This window comes from Fusarium sambucinum, chromosome I (genome assembly GCF_050947815.1).
Source record: "Fusarium sambucinum isolate potato_lamoka chromosome I, whole genome shotgun sequence".
In the NCBI taxonomy this organism is placed as follows: domain Eukaryota; kingdom Fungi; phylum Ascomycota; class Sordariomycetes; order Hypocreales; family Nectriaceae; genus Fusarium; species Fusarium sambucinum.
The window spans coordinates 11,632,199-11,648,939 of record NC_139294.1 but is presented as its reverse complement, the minus strand read 5'-3'; the positions used below and the strand labels follow the sequence as shown (position 1 = coordinate 11,648,939).

The following is a 16,741-nucleotide window of genomic DNA, read 5'->3' as shown; positions in this document are numbered from 1 at the left end:
AATCGTAACGTTGTCGCATAGGCTGCACCAGACCTAAAAAGCCTTAGTGCGCGCAAGAACATTGAGCTTGTCTATTTATAATTCTGGCAGGTGTCTTAGCTTTGGCAATGATATAGCCATGGGTGTTGAGGAGGCTTGAGCCATTGATTAAAAATCGTCGGATCGTTATTAGAGCATGCCGACCAATGTATCGTGTCGCTGAGATGAACAGGGATATTTATTGATCTATTATCTCGAACTATCATGTCTCAGAGTCTCCTCGCTTGGGACCAAAGGTAGAAACAGGAAGAAATGATGCCATACTGACCACCAATTCCTTCGTTATTTAATATTTACCTCCGCCAAAGTCAAAGCAGGACACTTCGATATTAAGCAGTTGCGGGTTGCACATCGGTGGTGGTGTAAGTTGCACACTGGGCTCCACTTGCGTCGACTGTCATCTGTGCCAAATCATCGTGACCGCTCGCGCAAGCACCGCCGGAAGCTACCAACTGGCCATTCTGGAAGGTGACTGGCTCAATTCCCTGGGCGTCACAGCCCTCAGCGCGGAAGTGAGTTCCGTTGAATCCGACGCATGCCTGGACGTCCACAAGATCGGGTCTGAAGCCGGCGGTGAAGGTTCGTTGGACTACAAGTGTGTTTTGTCCATTGACCGTGGAGGGAGTAACTTGACGGTCTGCAGCGGTATTGACACAAGCTGCGTCAACGATTTCGCCGTTGTTTCGGAACGTGAGGCACTCGTTGCCAGGTATTCCATTGATTTCGGTGAATACTACCGTCTGGCCGTCCGCTGCAGCCGCATCACCACCGCTAGTTGCGTCGCCAGCTCCCTGACCATTATCGTTCCCTTGTCCGCCCCCGTTTTCCTGACCATTGTTGTTTCCGTTATTCGCCCCATTTCCAGCACCTTGATCGGCACCGTTGTTGGCACCATTGTTGGCATCATTTTGTGGAAAGTTGCCACCGGGGATAGCACCATTCTCAGCATTAGGTGGTCCACGAAAAAATCCGCCAAACTGTCGAGGCTGTATAGAAAGGGCAGAAGCCGCAGTTGAGAGAAAAATAATAGAGATGAACTTCATTTCGTTGGTATTAAAACGTTGGACGGAAGTTGGTTGTGTAGTGTATAAACGAATGGGTGTTGTGTAAAAACGAGTGAGTGGTCCGGCCACGAGAAAAGAAACGAGTAGAGAGAATAGAAGACGGCTTGCGTGTGAAGAACTTAATCGAAAATTGGGTGACAATTCCCATTACTTATAGTATTTTGGTAGGTAGTCACTGAAGAATGTATCTGGGCGGGTCCGCGTATTCGCTTATTTTTATGGTAAGCGCGTAGGGGGGTGATACAGTTTCATCCCTTTCGCTCTGGGTTTGAGACATGCCCTGTAAGAGAACAGTATCACCAAGCGCTTGTAAACATCTTTTAAACCCAAATTCGCAGTAACACCGGCGCCATCTTTGATGTAGACCTCACCCCCGAAAGGAGTGCCAAATGCTATCAAGTCGAATTAATAACAAGGGTAACTGCTATAGCATTGAGAAAAATTGCAAATATCTCTTGAGACTGTACTTGATGTAGTATTCCACGGAAAGGCTTACTCCAAATCGGATGACTTAAGATCGTATCCGGAAGCGACAGAAGATGTATGCTACAAGAGAAAGAACATACGCAAGCCCTGAAAAAATAATAAGACCTTGGTAAGATCCGTTATCTGCACTTAAAATTGCACCTCCAATGGGGATTCCAATCAACGTGCCGAAACTGACGATAGTATATGCAGTTCCATTCCGCTTACCGAGATCCTCCGTTCTGCATACAAGGGCAATAGCTACAGGGGCAAGACTGACTGAAGCTCCGGACCAAAAGCCATAAATCGCTGTGAATGCTATTGTCATGGGCTTGTTTCCTTGTGCCGGCAGCCATAGGCAAAATATAGATGCCATGCAGAAAAAGCAGATAGTGCACATCGTATTTATGACGCCAAACCGATCGGCGATATAGTTCGGAAGAAATCGACCGGGGATGGCAGTGGCATTGAGAATTGCGTTGAGGAGATACGCGTCCATGAATCCAAAGTCCGAGTATATGGCATAGGAGCATATATACGTAATAGGCAGAAAAATTGCAAACTCAACCATGACCATGCCAATGGTTACTGCGGCGTAGTTTATGTCTTTTAGTGCTTTGAAATCGATAGAAGATTCTGCTCCAGCTGTAGGTGGAAGTCTCTTGGTAAGTAAAAAGGACGCGATTATACCGTGAACTGCACAAACAAGCGCGATAATACGGATTGACCACGCGAATTCAATCGCAGGGGCCGCATATAAGATAATAAGCGGCATCCATACTCCGCCGAAGCCTCCTGACGTGCACGCAAGACCGATTGCTAGACCTCGACGCTTATGAAACCAATGTCCAATCGCTGACAGAGCTGGATTGTACAACAGAGAGGCAGATACTCCTCCGAGGACACTGAAAGATAGAAAGAACTGATAAAATTCTAGACAACAGGTTAACAACCGCCAGGTGCGTCATCTTTCGAATACATCTCGAACAAGGACCATGCATACCTGTCGAAATGCTCATGAACACCAAAGCGAGTACATTGCCAATCGTGCCGGCCACAATTAGCCATCGCATGCTGTATTTATCAAATACTGGACCTGAATAAATTAGCTTGACCGACCACGTGTTGTTGATTAACTATTCGGGTAACTTACCGATCTGAGCACCACAGAAGAACAGAAAGAAAGCATAACCGCTGAAGATCCATCCGACCGTGGATTGTGACATTCCTTTCAGTTCGTGTTCTCCAAGCCATGCATGTAAAACCGCCAAAGAGTTCAGCAGACCCATTGATGGTATCATGGCGCACCAAGCTCCAAGTACTACTAGCCAAGCTCTTGTGCCTCCATCAGGATAATCTTCGATTGATTCGATTTGAAGATGATTTGCTAGACATTGTCTGTAAGTTTTAACAATTGACAAAATACTCTGGTCCTCTCACTTTGTTCTCTGGATCCGTTGTCTGTTCTAGAAGTTGATTCCATCTTGTTACGTCAAATGATAGTGTCATAGAGTCAACCGTGGGTTTGTGGTATACAAATAAGTCTTATGACTTCTATTAAGTTGCATGAGGCTGTAGTTAAATACTTTGTCTCAAACATGCTCTTAGATTAGCATCAAGATTAGAAGAGAGTACCGATACAAATTAATAATTATTCCGTTGATTTAAGGCTACGTTCACGGTAGCTTGTAATGATTCCAAAGACCCCGTTCCGGTGCGAGAAACTAGTGACAAATCTGGGACAAAGTCAACCAATTGACATCCCTACACGCCATATAACCATCTCATTTCTGGCGGATACCTTTGAAGCTGGCTCAGGTTGCTGTGGGCAATAAGAACAGAAGCTCGGCAAGCGTTTCCGGAATGCCAACATGTCAATTAGGGCGCACACTTATTTCGGCAAAGGCGCTCATATCCCCACTTCGGTCACGATGGAGTCAGAAAAAGAAAATTCCACAGCGAGGCTACTGCGTTGTAGGAATGTCAGCATGTCTATTAGGGCGCACGCTTGTTGAGAAAGGCGCTCGCGTCCCCACCTTGGTGATGACCCTAGAGCCTTCTGAAATACGGTTGGGAACCGCAGAAAGAAAGATCTGCAGCTAATATAAAAATCAAGTATTCCCCACACCAAAGATTTTACTTCTATGTACGAGGCTATTCTGATCCCACATTTCTAAGGAAAGTAGTTATTTAAATATATAAATTATCGCAAGTCTCGGTACAACTGCTAATACAAGATAAGTTCCCAAAACTATTGCTAAATTCTTCCAGCCAAGTCTTTTGCATTTGCTCTCACACTATCCTCTAGGCTGATAAACCCTGTGCCGTATACCTCTTTCAGCAATGCCTCTGCCCTTGGCATGCGTTCGAAAGTACTCAAGTCCACTTCGTTCTCGACAACATTTTCCCATTTCTTCTCCGGGAACAGCTTACGGAGAATATCGATAATGCTGCCAATACTAACAGGTCCAGCCACAGCGAATAAACGCTCAAGTTCCACGTTAGGATGGGCCATCGCAATGACATGCAATCGTGCATCATCTTGCACGTTGATGTAATACTGAGGAGGTGCTTTCTTGACTATATCGTAGTCTCCATCCCAGAGAGACTTGACCCAGCCAGCTGAGGTTGGATACCCTTGCTTCGATGAGTTTATAATAGGGCCAATGTTCGCATTGGGAAGAACTTTTTCGGTTAGTCGGTGGGTTTGGAAAGGTGTGTTGGGATATCATACCAGCATTTATGACCAAGCTCGACTCGTTATCTTTGATCCATGCAGAGGTTTGTCGTTCAGCTTCGACTCTGCTGGCGGAGTATACCGTCGAAGGGTCTGGGTTGGGTTTCCATGCGTTCTGCATGGCTTCTTCATTGAACGTATCATGGTAAATGGTGAACCTTTTACCTGGCTTGGGCTGTGTTGCTGCGAAAGAAGAAGAAGTATACACGAAACGTTTCACATTTCCATCCTGAGCGCAAGCCTTTAGTGCATTGAGAGCTCCGTCGACCGCACGTTTAATAGCAACATCAGGGTTAGTTGATCCTGTCATATCATTTGCGACATGAATGAATCCCTTCGCACCTGAAATCAGAATAGAAAAGGTAAGTAGATTACATTTCAGGTGGTAGTATGCACTTACCGGAAACAACATGGTCGAAAGCACCCGGGGCGCTCATGTCGGGAACCTCGATGAGCTCGAAGGATCCGGAGCCGTACACCAGGTTGAAATGTCGCGTAGCCCATGAGTTCTTGCTGGCATCTCTTGTGGTCCCGCGCACTTTGTACCCTGCTTTGAGAAGTTGGTCAACCACATGGGAGCCAATAAAGCCACTTGCCCCAGAGACGACAACCCAGCTACCCAAAGGGACAGCAGGTTCTTTGATGTTGAAAATAGACATGATCAAGGGGTGACAAGTTTCTGAGCAATGATTGAAACAAGAACTGGAGGACTTTTTCCAAATGGTTAAGAAGCACCTTTCTTTTGAGTTGAGTTGTCTACTTATACTCATAGCGTCACCAAGATGATTTCTGTTGAAAGTAGTGGGCCATAAGCCAGTTGCATATCTAGTTTATGCCCAATCACTAATTTGGACTAAGTTGGTCTGGTCTGTTCGTTTGACCTTGTTCCATGGTGGGGTATCTTCATAAGCCAGTTGCATGTGGCCAATCATTGAGCCGGACTAATCTAATGTCTCCATTGGCCCTATGGCGTCCTCGACTAGTTTCATAAGCTAGTTGCATAAGTATAAATTTACCCCATGTCATAAAATTGAAAAATGCAGATCCCTATGATTCTCAGTCTTGGAGACATGGAGTTATCGGCTGTTATCAAATGTTCATCTGCCACCCAGGAATCGGATTCATCTCAACACTACTCTTGGCCAAGTCATCAGTCTCTTCCTGACCTGAAATGCACCCAGGATGATTGGACCGGCGTAACAAATACCGCAACAAGGAAGAAGCTACAAAATCGATTAAATCAAAGAGCTTGGAGTCAGTGCAGGAGACCTTACAATATCTATAAAACTTGGAAGTTGACAAAACTAACTGATGGGTAGGACGTAGACAAAAAGCCAATAGTCATCAAGCCATTAAGCAGAATACAAGCTTGACAAGCCTGCCACAGACATGTGCTTCAGTAGCAGTGGTGTCGTCGGAAGAAGGGAAACAGCAGGCATACAGCATACCAACAGACCTAAGCCAGGATGAAGGAGGACTTTCACTCGTCACAAAGGCGGATCACTTGAGGTACCTTCGTGATTTTTTAAAGCAAGCTTACGAGGAATATACCCTTCACGTCCTACGACCCTCATCATTACCCCTCCTTGTACGGATCAACCTTCTCAACGCACTGGCATTCAATGCTAGCCTCTTGCCAATGTCCTCAAGGGGTCTTTGCTGTGTCGATTTGATATCGTCATTTAACCTATTCGGACCTTTACTCCCTTCTTATTCAGCCATCAATTACCCAAGCGACTTGCGACCGTCGTTACTACAAAAGTCTATGGTACATCATCCATGGATCGACCTGCTCCCATTTGCAGCTCTACGAGATAATATCTTACGCTTCATGGCCCTAGGGTACATGGATGACGGAGACCTCTGCGATGACATCCTGGGCCTTCACGAAGGTGCATTGAGTGAAGGTCCGGCGATGATCGTATGGGGTGAGCCATCGCTCTCCACGTCTTGGGAAGTAAATACGGCTTTTCTACGCAAATGGGGTTGGATCGTCCGAGGTTGTCCACAAATCATCACAGCTACTAATGTATGGAGGATTAGAAGGGGCGAGAACCCAATCTCGTTTAATGCATAAATATTCTACAAGCTATTTGGTTAACCTAAGTTCTCAATTTCTCGAGTGATATAAGTGAATTGTTTAGTTGCTGAGCACATAGTAACTACCCATCTTTCCATTGTCAACGCCCAGACACGCGACCTCTATTAATATACTATCGGCCTTTTTGAGTAGCTCCGCGAGACTTCTTTTCATGGCCATCTCCGTACCCACAACAAAAATGGATTCTCTGGTGCACCGAACTATGAGACAACTTACACTTTTTACACTGCTACATATGCTATTGACTAAGTTCTCCCGAATCCTGCAGCGCATTCGAGGGCAAATCCGAAGCAGCGAGCATACCAGCCCTTTGACCAATAACTCAACTCAACACAGTGAGGCGCTCCTCTTACGACACTAGTATCAACGCGAACGCTACTTCTGAAAGCTCTCGCGCAGTCTTCAATCTCTTCCTTATTGACGACAAAAAAAGGATCGTCATTTACTAACGAGAACATAACGGGCACGATGACCTGCGCAGCCCATTTCTCCTTCCAGACGGGCAGCCACACCTGCGGAAATAAAGCTCCTTCCGCAACAGGAAGAGTTGAATCTAGACGTTTGGTCTGGTCAAGGACTTCTGGTGCAACGGTATTTGGTTTGAACATGACGGAGTCCTTGGACTCAATGGGGAATCTGACATAGTTTTCATCCACTGGTTTGAAACTGGGAGGAGTATTCTTCATGAACGGAGATTGAGTTTGACCCATGCCGCTAGTTATGAGACCACCCAAGGGATAGGTAGGAGAATTGTCCTGCGCATGTAGTGATGCAGCTACAATAGCACCCATAACTCCTAAGCTGTGGCCCAAGAGCACGATCGAGTTACAATTGTTAGGAACACCGTATTCCGACCAAAGTTTAGGTAGGATATACTGGTGCAACCAGATCCCGGTCTCCTGATTGAAATCCGAATCCTCGGGAATGGGAATAACAGAGCTAGTTCCGCCATACGAAGGTCGATCGATGGATACAAACGGAACGTTCAACGCCACACTCATAGTAACAGCAGAGTGGTCGGGTATTGCATCGAAATATTGGCTGTCATAACATCCACCATGAAGTCCAACAATAAGAGGTCGGGGAGCTGTTGACTTGGATAGTGAAGGGATTGAATGGATGCCTGTGACAGTGCCATTGTTTGAGAGAGTATGTTTGAACGATTGCATTGGCATTGCGATTTCCGAGCGAGAAACTGAGAAATAGCCGTGGTGATGTGATGAAGTATAGACAGAAAATCATGCGTCTGTAGCGCAGGGGGATTGAAGAGTAAATATACAAAGCTTGCACTCCAAAAGTTCGCCCAGTAAGATTTTTCATAGATTAAAGAAGAATCTAATGAAAAATTTGCAACTTAGTAATACTACGAAATAGACGTTTAGCCTACTCGACCCTCGACCCTACTTGACCGCCCTTGTACTATATCTTGTCTACATGCGGCCCCACAAAGACCAGGTATTAGTCTCGGTCTTGCTTCTCGGGCTTAATCCAAGTCACGGCTCGTGTCTTAAGTTATGACGTTTTAAAAAAAAGTTAAGGGCGGGACGGAGTTAAGACACGGTGTTTAGGCCCATAACGCCATGTCTGTTAATATGACACATCTGACTTTATTAATCTCCTTATATTATTTACAATACTCTGCTAGAAATAAAAGCAAGTAAAACCCATTCTGCTATTTTATCATTCGGCAAAAACTCCTCTACTACTGCGCGCTGGCATGATAATTAAAATTCGAATGGCAGCATGCCGCTCTACTATTTTTTAAAGTTCTTACCTGACACGACGCTATTACTGCGTAGATATCGGGTTTAATGCGTCAGCCAGTTGCATTATGTCCATCCTTAGCCCCGGATACCTTAGGTATCTAAATGGAGATAATATATCTGAATTTTTTTTTTTTTTTTTTATAATCTTTAAGCTTTTACCTAGGCCTTTTTAATTTTCTCTAGGTTTTTAATAAAGGTTAATCTATCTATATAAATTAAATTTTTAATAATAATTAAATTTAAAATTCTCTTAAAATAAGGTTTCTTTTATAATATAACTCTTTTAATATAAACCTTATAATAAAGGTAATTTATAAAAAAAGCTTTTATTATATTAAAAATAATAATAATTTCTTTCTTTTATAATTTTAATTAACTAATAAGTAATTAATTAATCCTAGTCTTTTATTATATATAATTAACTTATTATAATTCTTATATATAATATTAATTATTATTATTAAGCTAAAGGCTATTAATTCTAATTATTACCTTAATAGCTTATATTCTAATATAATTAAGACTATAATTAAATATAATAAAGATATTAAGCTATATATAAAAGTAATAAACCTTTATATAATAAGAAAGAGAGATATTCTTATAAAGGTTAAGCTAATAGCCTTTATTTATAAATTAGATTTTCTAATCTTATATAAAAAAGATAAGAAGGAAAGGCTAGAGGAAATATAGCGGCTTAAAAAGGTTATCTTAGAGGAAAAGGTTAAACTATCTAGACGGTAAAATAATTTCCTTGAGGCACTTGACGAGACCGTCTTATACGACGAGTGGTTTAACCGGTTAGATCTGAATTTTGATAATAATATTCTCTTCCTGACATAACCATTTTAAGTGAAACCTAGAGTCATCTACCTATCTGGTTAGAAAGACAGTGGCTGCGTCTAATAAACCCATTATCAGAGCCCAGCTAGGGTTGTTTTATTGATAGAATTTAGTACCTTTTAATACATCCCATTCCGACGGACAACAGTAGTATAGTGTCACATGTCACTCTTAGGCTAGGAAGACATGGATGTTGATGATTTGTTGATGCATCCTCAAAGGTGTGATGAAGATGTCGGACAATTAGCGGCACATGGCAAGCCTTGGCTTGAGTGGCCGATGAGTCGACCTACGCTTCAGCCGCCGGAGTCCAATCCGCTAACGACTGATACTATTCCTACCTGGCAGGGAAGACCTGGAGAGTTTAAAACCGAAAACGTACAGTTCATCTCATAGTTACAAGGATTCACTCGCTCCTGTTCCAATGCTTGGATAGACTTGTGATGACTGTCTCCATAAAGAACCAACTTCAGATCTGGATTCAAGTTGATTTGTCGCTTCAGAGATCTTGTGGTGATTCATGAAGGCCTTACAGAACGTCGGTTTATTGAGACTAGATGAAAGTTACTTTGGACAGTGTTGAGAAACACGTATGCCTAAGAACCGAATCACCAAATCGAGATGCTCCAAATCATATCTTACCACGGCATGCCGCAGAACTATTGGCGAGAAGTTACTGTTCTTTAACAACACCGCCATGGGGATTGGTCCAATTCAGCGCTATCTGCATTTCACATCCCAAGCCACGTCATGAATGTTAACATCTATTCCCAAGTAATCCATATACAAACAGATGATATTCCAAGCGAATTTCTGCACTACAACTTTATTCACATTTCCATTCGTTCGTCGTCCATCCCTTCCTGTTCCACTCGCTCTTCTTCCATCTTCTCCTCAATCTTGCCAAGCAAAGTCTTTACTTCAGTCAGACCAGTACCCTCTGGACCCAGATCCAACAGTCCAGCCATCATAGACCAATATACTATTGTATGACTTGCTTCCTCCTTTTCCTTCTTTAATCTAGCGACCGCTTCATCCCTCATATTACAAGCATGTTCAATTTGGACTAATAACCTTTCAAGGTTTAGAGAGGTCATATGCTCTTCTTCTGATAGCCTGGCTATCTTAAGGTCAATGGCTGCTTCTCTTGAAGAGTAGAGATCCAGATTCAATTTAATATCTTCTTCAGTCATACAGCGAGTTATTTCAGAAGCATTAAAGTTGTTTCGGCCGTCGTAGATTGACTCTTCTTCTGTCAGAGCTGCCACGAGTTCGCTACGCAATCGCCGTATAGTAGCCGTATTCTTCTTCAGGCGATCATCTAGACTCTGTTCCATTGATAGAAACATCTTAATAGAATTCTGTGCCGTCTTATATTTTGCCTTTGCCTCTTGAAGCGCTGCGTTGGCCTCCACGAGAATTGTCGTATTGCTGGAAGGCTCCAGAGACGAAACGAGTTCCGGTTCTGGATCTGCCGTCATCCCTAGATGCTGGGGTTGGCTCATAATTGCTATCAGACTTCCTGAAATGTAGGTAAAAAATAAGGATGAGGTTGAGTGAGCAATGTTCGATAGCGGCTTTCTTATGGTATAAATATCCGAGTGCACGTGATGCGTGTTATGTTATACGTTAGTAACAAAGGGGAGGTTAGTTATGCTTTCCTCTATCTCAACCAGGCATCAGGCAACTGTTTGTGACGGTACCTTGACGGCGCAATCTTCTTTGTGTAGCAACAACACAAACGATGAAGAACACAGCGCGGCAGGGTTACCACAACCACTAACAAAACGGTTCATATCAACCTGGCTTTTCCTTGTCCTTTGTTCAAAAAACAGTCACTATACGATTGGCTTGAACCCAAGAAACAATTCCTTATTTGATCTAAATAAAGGCGTTTTTGTCCCAAACTGGCAAGGATACTCCGACCAATGTTGTCTATTCACTTCGTGGCATAGAAGGTATTCGTGATAGCTGTGGGAGTGTCACAAATGTCAAACCTATAATTGTCATGTCATTGTTTGATTGCTGGTCTATAAAGTGACTACCTACCTCTCAATCGTCAACGCCCAGTTATGCAACCTCCACAGTAGGAAAAGCTCTTCTAAGACCCTTAAATTGTACCATATATGGTGGTTGTTCCGCTAGTGACAGTCGATCCACCAGTTAATACTGTCTTAGTAGAAACAACAGTCTTCTGAGTTGTGTAAAAGTCCGTTGTAACTGTCACGGGCGGCGTTTTGGTAACAAAAACGGTGTTGTAGCTCGTCTTTGTGACGGCGTTGACATTGGTGGTTAAGTAAAGCGTGCTGTAACTGGTGGCCTCAACAGTAAGATACTTTGTCACGTAAACAAGGTGATCGAAGTTAGTAACAATGTAGGTCTTTAGTGCCGTGACTGTAGCGCTCCTCAGATCCGTTTCTGTTATAGTACGGAAGTCTGTGTTTGTGGTAGTAACGGAACGGGTAGATGTAGTAGTTCTCTTGTCAGTGACGAGACTAGTCAGTTGCTTGTTGACCAAGGCAGTTTCCTGCTTGGTCTGCGTGGTTGTGACAGTCTTTGCAGTTTTGGCTGTAGTTGTTATGATAGCGGGAGCAGCGGGCTTCGTGATCAAGCATGAACAAGCACTGCTAACGGCGCTCGGAGACTTGCTAGGCAGATAAGTAGGCACTTGAACGACTGCTCTCTTGAAAGGAATGTTCCGCTTTTGAGGCTTGGATAGAGTTAACTTTATGACGACCGTATTTGAACATGTGATGACACCACTTACCTTGCTGGTGGAATTGCACGATGCATCGTAAAACGTAAAATCAGAAGCCGCATCCATCTCAACAGTATCCGTCCTGGGCATGCGATTAGCTTCGACAGAAGGCGAAAGGTTGAGAAAGTTAAACTTCTTACAATTGTGAGACGTAGCATCTGCATTGAAATGAGCTGATTGCAAAGTATCGCCAATCTTTGCAAATTTCTTTACATTGGCTGAAGGTGAAGGAACCGCCCTTCATAACAACGGGTGTGGATCCTGAATTACCAACGATAGCACAGTGAACCTCGGCTAGAAAGAAGTTAACGAGAGCTCGGAAAAGTCGTGGTTACCAGAAAAGTATACTTTGAGGAACAGTTACTACTGGTGGTGCTGGTTTTCTGGGCTTTGTAAGTAAAATAATGCTTTTAGTGCGCAATCTTCAACACTCACGTCTCACTAGATTAAAGGCTGTCAGTACATCGTCTCAATGACAGTAATTCCAGTGACGACTTACGTAGTGGTAACGACAGTAGTGGCGGTAATCGTTCCACCTGTATAAACGAAATTGGTGGGAACAGTTGTAATCGTGGTACCAATAGTCTTGGTGGTAGTCCCAATAGCCTCTATAAAGCTAGTCTGAATCACCTGATTGACATGCGTCGTATCCCTCGGCTTTGTGTATGTATCACGAGGGGTAGTCGTCGAGACTGTAATAAGTGTCGTTGTCTGGAAATCAGTAACAGGGACAGTAGTCGTTTTCGTTCCTGCAGTCAATACAGTCTTTGTGTTTGTGATCACGGCCACAACTGTAGTAGTGGTTGTTACTTGAACGACACTGCCTATAGTTGCTGTCACGGTATTTGTCTTGAAGGTAGTCTTTTGGATGATGGGTGTTACTGTAAATGTCGAAGTACTTCGTATGTAGGTTGAACAGAAAGCAGATCCATCGGCTTTGTGGTTCTTGAACGCTTGATTGTTTGGATCGCTCGCTTTGCAAACTGGAGAGACTTAATGTTAGATGAGATGAGTTGAGCTAAAGTCCATTGGGACTTTAAGTACCTGCTCTTGAGTCAAGAGAGTTTCTCTCCTTGGCCATCAAGTTTGAAGGCCCTCCATCATGTATGGCTGGTAGTGCGCTTGCTGTACTGATGAATAGCAAAGCTAATGTTTTCTTTACTGAGATCATTTTGGATGAACAGAAGTAAACAAAGCACGTAGATTTGTGGTAGAGAATGAGCGATACTAACAAACCGAGATGTGCTTTGGAGTATATAACATTGTACTTATTAGACCGCTATAGAGTGTTGGCATGTTGCGTTTAACTCATAAAAGAAACTAGTTCCAATAGATTGAATATTTGATGGGCCTGGTTCTGTTCTGGGCTTTCAAAAATGAACTATACCAGCTTAGCACCCGACTAGGTGTTCTAGAATGACCTGACTTGGTCAATAGTTGATGGGACAGGAATGATGTGGCTTGAACTAGGTCAAATCTGGTAATTTCAGTCCAGCTGAAATACCTTCTAGCTGGGTGGATTAATTGATAATTGTTCACAAATGCCCTGCATATTATTGCAAGCTGCCTTATCTTCTTATAGACTTTACACGCTTACTGTGCATGTGAGCGCGTTGTCTAGGCGCTATCCTAGAAGACCTTGATGCCGCGCTATTTCAGTCTGAGTAATTATGTTAATCGCACTTGAAAACCTCATTAATATGCGTACGCATTAGGTTTAAGACATCATAAATGAGGTTGGAAAGTATTCTTGTACTGGGCTGAATAGTCCCGGAAGCCATACATGCCAATGCTCCATAGAATAAGACCATCATGGGACCATACTACATGCGTGTCATTGGCAGAACGATCAGTGACTCGTTGAAGGTCGCTACCATCGTGCCGGATGACTATGATGTGAAATCGATTCTCGTATCAATGACAACCAAACTACGATGTCCAGTCCACATGTCTTGTCAACGCAATACACTCTCCATCTGTAGACGAACCAGGAGTTTCATCCCATCCTTCAGTCACGTTGGTCGTCAAAACTGTTATCAAGTCAAGAGAAGCAGGCCCAGTGGAGTTCCCAGAGAAGACAGACCAGATTAGTGAAGTCATCAGTAGTAACGTTGGTGAGATAAACCGTAGTAGGGTTTCTTGTACGTTTGTTCTTTTAAAACACTATTAAAGGCTACCATGTAGTAAAATTAAGACATCCAATTGCTTAAGCCTTAAGTTTGAAGAATTCTTCATTTCTCTCTTTTTACTAAACCAATCGCGACTATCAAAGACCAGCTATCTAATAAGTGAAGCTGTAATAAGTGCGAAAGGAAAAGCCGCAGTGGCCAGGATGAAGTATAGGGTAAATTTTGAAAAGCCACGATAAGCGTTCAAAGTGACTGTGTTGCTATCATCCACTGCCACAACTACCTGCATTGCAGCCAATAGAGAACACAGCGAATATCCGTCGTTATTCAAACCGGCACAGAGCTAGTCATTTAACTCAAAAGGGCAATTCGCCACTGGGAGACAGAGTTGATATCAGCATATAAATCTAGATTCAAGGATCCCTAACATTAGGAAGGGACATAGAGAAAAGCCTAGCGGTTGAGATATTTCTTTGAAAAATGAAAAGTCAAAGCCGAATTTCCAGAATCAGCTGTTGATCGTATTTTGAGCAACAGGTCCTTCAGACTTCGTGGGATATACTTGGAAGCCTTATCACAGCGAAATTGCCTCTCAAGCTTGTCTTTGTCGGAAATCTTTATCCGCACTGTGATAGAGAATGAAAAGGATTTGCTCCATTCAGGTAAATCATTATTAGCAGCTTCCAACCTACCCAAAAGTCTTGTGGACCAGATATTAGAAAGAACGGCGGATGAGAATACCGGAATCGCATTGGACTGTTTGGAAATCTTGATGAGTCAACAGCAGTCCCCCGTTCCGCCGGAGACCATCGACCGATACGCACAGAGTCCGGATCCCACCGTCGGCTCGAAATTGATTAGCATTCTGCACTTCTGCAAATATATTCCCGACGTCATTCTTTCACATCTCCCATCTTGGCGCCAAGCGGACAACCAAAACCTGCGTTTAGCTGCCATTAGCCTTCAGATCAAGTCAAATTCTCCTGGTGTAAAGATTCTTGAGGAGATATCAATGCCACGGGAAGATGATGAGATTGAAGTTCGCTACGCACTGATACAGCTTTTCATCTTAATCGAACGAAGTGCTTGTACGCCCAAGATGCTAGAATTCGCTGTCAGAAACTCACTCATGTTAGAGATGCAGACCGAAACACCGGACTACCATCAGTCCACCAGAAACGACCTTATTGATCATCATAGAGGGGCTTTAGGGCCAGTTTACACGACACTGCTAAGGTCTTGTCCCCCAAATGAGCAGTTAAGGTTATTGGAAGACCTGAAATGGTTCGATCTGGTATCGTCCGATGTAATTAGCGAAGTGGTCCGCCTTATGGAAAGCGATTATGTTGAGATCTGCCTCAGAGCCTTTTGGATCATAGCAACGGAAGAGTCCTTGGATCAAGACTCCCTAGCTGCGATGAGACACAACTTAGAACATTCGCTTCAACAAACAGAAACAGAATCTCTTTCTGCATATCATCAAAGTTTCAAGTCAAGAAGAAAGCTGTCAACGAACTTTATTTTGAGCCTTCGACCACTCGTTCAAGATACCTCACACCCTTTACATGATCGATCTATCCAAGTTCTCAACGGAGAAATACGAATCATGGATGGGACACTAGAAAGACTAATACCGCCATTCGGGAACCCTCTTACTATTGACCGAGACCTTCTGAAGCTCTGCCATAGGCTTAACTACTTGCCAGAAGAGTTGGAACAGTCTCTTGTAAACCTTCTTGCTCATTCAGATGAGTCTATCCAGTTGGATTCTGGTCAGATCTTGGGAAACCAATCGTCACTGAGGCTTACGAGCCTCGGGGCTATTGTAACTCATCTACGAGGCAAATCGGAGACAGCTAGGCTTGCGGCATTTAAAGCAGTCAAAGGCCTGAGACCACTACCAAATCAGATTTCTGAAGTCTTTTGTGATCTTCTCCAACAACACGAGGAGACCCGTTTACCAATCTGCCAACTATTGTATCGATTGGGCCTCGAAGAAGGTAGTCTACATGAGAATCTTTCCAAAGCATTGGTAGAGCTTATTGAAGATGGCGATTCTGAAGTCCGCTTTCACGTTTTTCGGCTATTTAGGTGTTATCAAAAGCGGACTGTACCTATGTCAACAATCAAGTTGGTGTTATCGAAGTTCAGGCAGTTTCACGGAGTCGACAACCAATCACTTCGAATTTCCATGGCAGAAGCCATGGGAGGTCACATATCGGATACTGAACTAGCGCCAATCTTCATTCAGATCCTTTGCAAGGATACCGCAGAAGTCCAGATTGCCTTTTTACAGTCATTCGACTCATCCTACCGAGTACGGACATTTCCAAATCACATCGGAGAAGAATTGCTTCCCCTATTTGACACATATTACGACGACGTTCGGCGGCCACTTGATGTCCATCGAGCCCTAGTCAAGACAATGTGGCTTGCAGGCGAGAAAACAACAACTCGAAAGATCTCTATCAGGATGATACAACTCCTATATCATGATGACCCTAGCATCAAAGTAGCTGCCGGTAATATCTTGGCACGGCATGAGTCCGATGAGTACTTGCACAGTTTTGCACGCCTCCTCGGGGATTCTGCTAGTAGTGTCAGAGTAATGGCATACAATGCGTTGATACACCTATCAAACAGTTTCAAATTGCCAGCTGAGTGCCTCGACGTCTTGCGGGGTTTACTTGATGACAAGTCGATACATGTCGAATTGAAGAAAAAGGTCTTTGAGATTCTTAGAGTCACGATTTTCGATTATCGAACAAAGCCTGCACGAGACTTACTTGATGTGGTCTTACCATTTTTGGAGTCAGAGACGTTATTTGAGGATACCATT

General features: G+C 43.5%; 7 protein-coding genes across 7 annotated transcripts; 1 reads left to right on the top strand and 6 right to left on the bottom strand.

Annotated features, from left to right (window-relative positions):
- Positions 1 to 368: 368 nt before the first annotated feature.
- Positions 369 to 1,082, bottom strand: FSST1_006501 (uncharacterized protein; the record flags this gene model as incomplete). The annotated part of the gene is made up of 1 exon (XM_083232875.1): positions 369 to 1,082. The coding sequence occupies one exon, from the start codon at positions 1,080 to 1,082 to the stop codon at positions 369 to 371; it is 714 nt and encodes a 237-aa protein (XP_083089931.1).
- Positions 1,083 to 1,614: 532 nt separating this feature from the next.
- Positions 1,615 to 3,051, bottom strand: FSST1_006500 (uncharacterized protein; the record flags this gene model as incomplete). The annotated part of the gene is made up of 4 exons (XM_083232874.1): positions 1,615 to 2,501; positions 2,572 to 2,664; positions 2,722 to 2,955; positions 3,009 to 3,051. The coding sequence occupies 4 exons, from the start codon at positions 3,049 to 3,051 to the stop codon at positions 1,615 to 1,617; spliced, it is 1,257 nt and encodes a 418-aa protein (XP_083089930.1).
- Positions 3,052 to 3,825: 774 nt separating this feature from the next.
- FSST1_006499 (uncharacterized protein) lies at positions 3,826 to 4,964 on the bottom strand (the record flags this gene model as incomplete). Its single annotated transcript, XM_083232873.1, has 3 exons — positions 3,826 to 4,253; positions 4,303 to 4,647; positions 4,706 to 4,964. 3 exons carry the CDS (start codon positions 4,962 to 4,964, stop codon positions 3,826 to 3,828), a joined length of 1,032 nt encoding a protein of 343 aa, XP_083089929.1.
- Positions 4,965 to 5,342: 378 nt separating this feature from the next.
- FSST1_006498 (bZIP transcription factor) lies at positions 5,343 to 6,382 on the top strand (the record flags this gene model as incomplete). Its single annotated transcript, XM_083232872.1, has 2 exons — positions 5,343 to 5,559; positions 5,625 to 6,382. The coding sequence occupies 2 exons, from the start codon at positions 5,343 to 5,345 to the stop codon at positions 6,380 to 6,382; spliced, it is 975 nt and encodes a 324-aa protein (XP_083089928.1).
- A 269-nt stretch (positions 6,383 to 6,651) lies between these two features.
- Positions 6,652 to 7,581, bottom strand: FSST1_006497 (uncharacterized protein; the record flags this gene model as incomplete). The annotated part of the gene is made up of 1 exon (XM_083232871.1): positions 6,652 to 7,581. The coding sequence occupies one exon, from the start codon at positions 7,579 to 7,581 to the stop codon at positions 6,652 to 6,654; it is 930 nt and encodes a 309-aa protein (XP_083089927.1).
- A 2,264-nt stretch (positions 7,582 to 9,845) lies between these two features.
- On the bottom strand, positions 9,846 to 10,520 carry FSST1_006496 (uncharacterized protein; the record flags this gene model as incomplete). Its single annotated transcript, XM_083232870.1, has 1 exon — positions 9,846 to 10,520. The coding sequence occupies one exon, from the start codon at positions 10,518 to 10,520 to the stop codon at positions 9,846 to 9,848; it is 675 nt and encodes a 224-aa protein (XP_083089926.1).
- A 605-nt stretch (positions 10,521 to 11,125) lies between these two features.
- FSST1_006495 (uncharacterized protein) lies at positions 11,126 to 12,944 on the bottom strand (the record flags this gene model as incomplete). The annotated part of the gene is made up of 7 exons (XM_083232869.1): positions 11,126 to 11,725; positions 11,783 to 11,855; positions 11,914 to 12,067; positions 12,122 to 12,156; positions 12,209 to 12,214; positions 12,273 to 12,756; positions 12,818 to 12,944. 7 exons carry the CDS (start codon positions 12,942 to 12,944, stop codon positions 11,126 to 11,128), a joined length of 1,479 nt encoding a protein of 492 aa, XP_083089925.1.
- Positions 12,945 to 16,741: the final 3,797 nt, after the last annotated feature.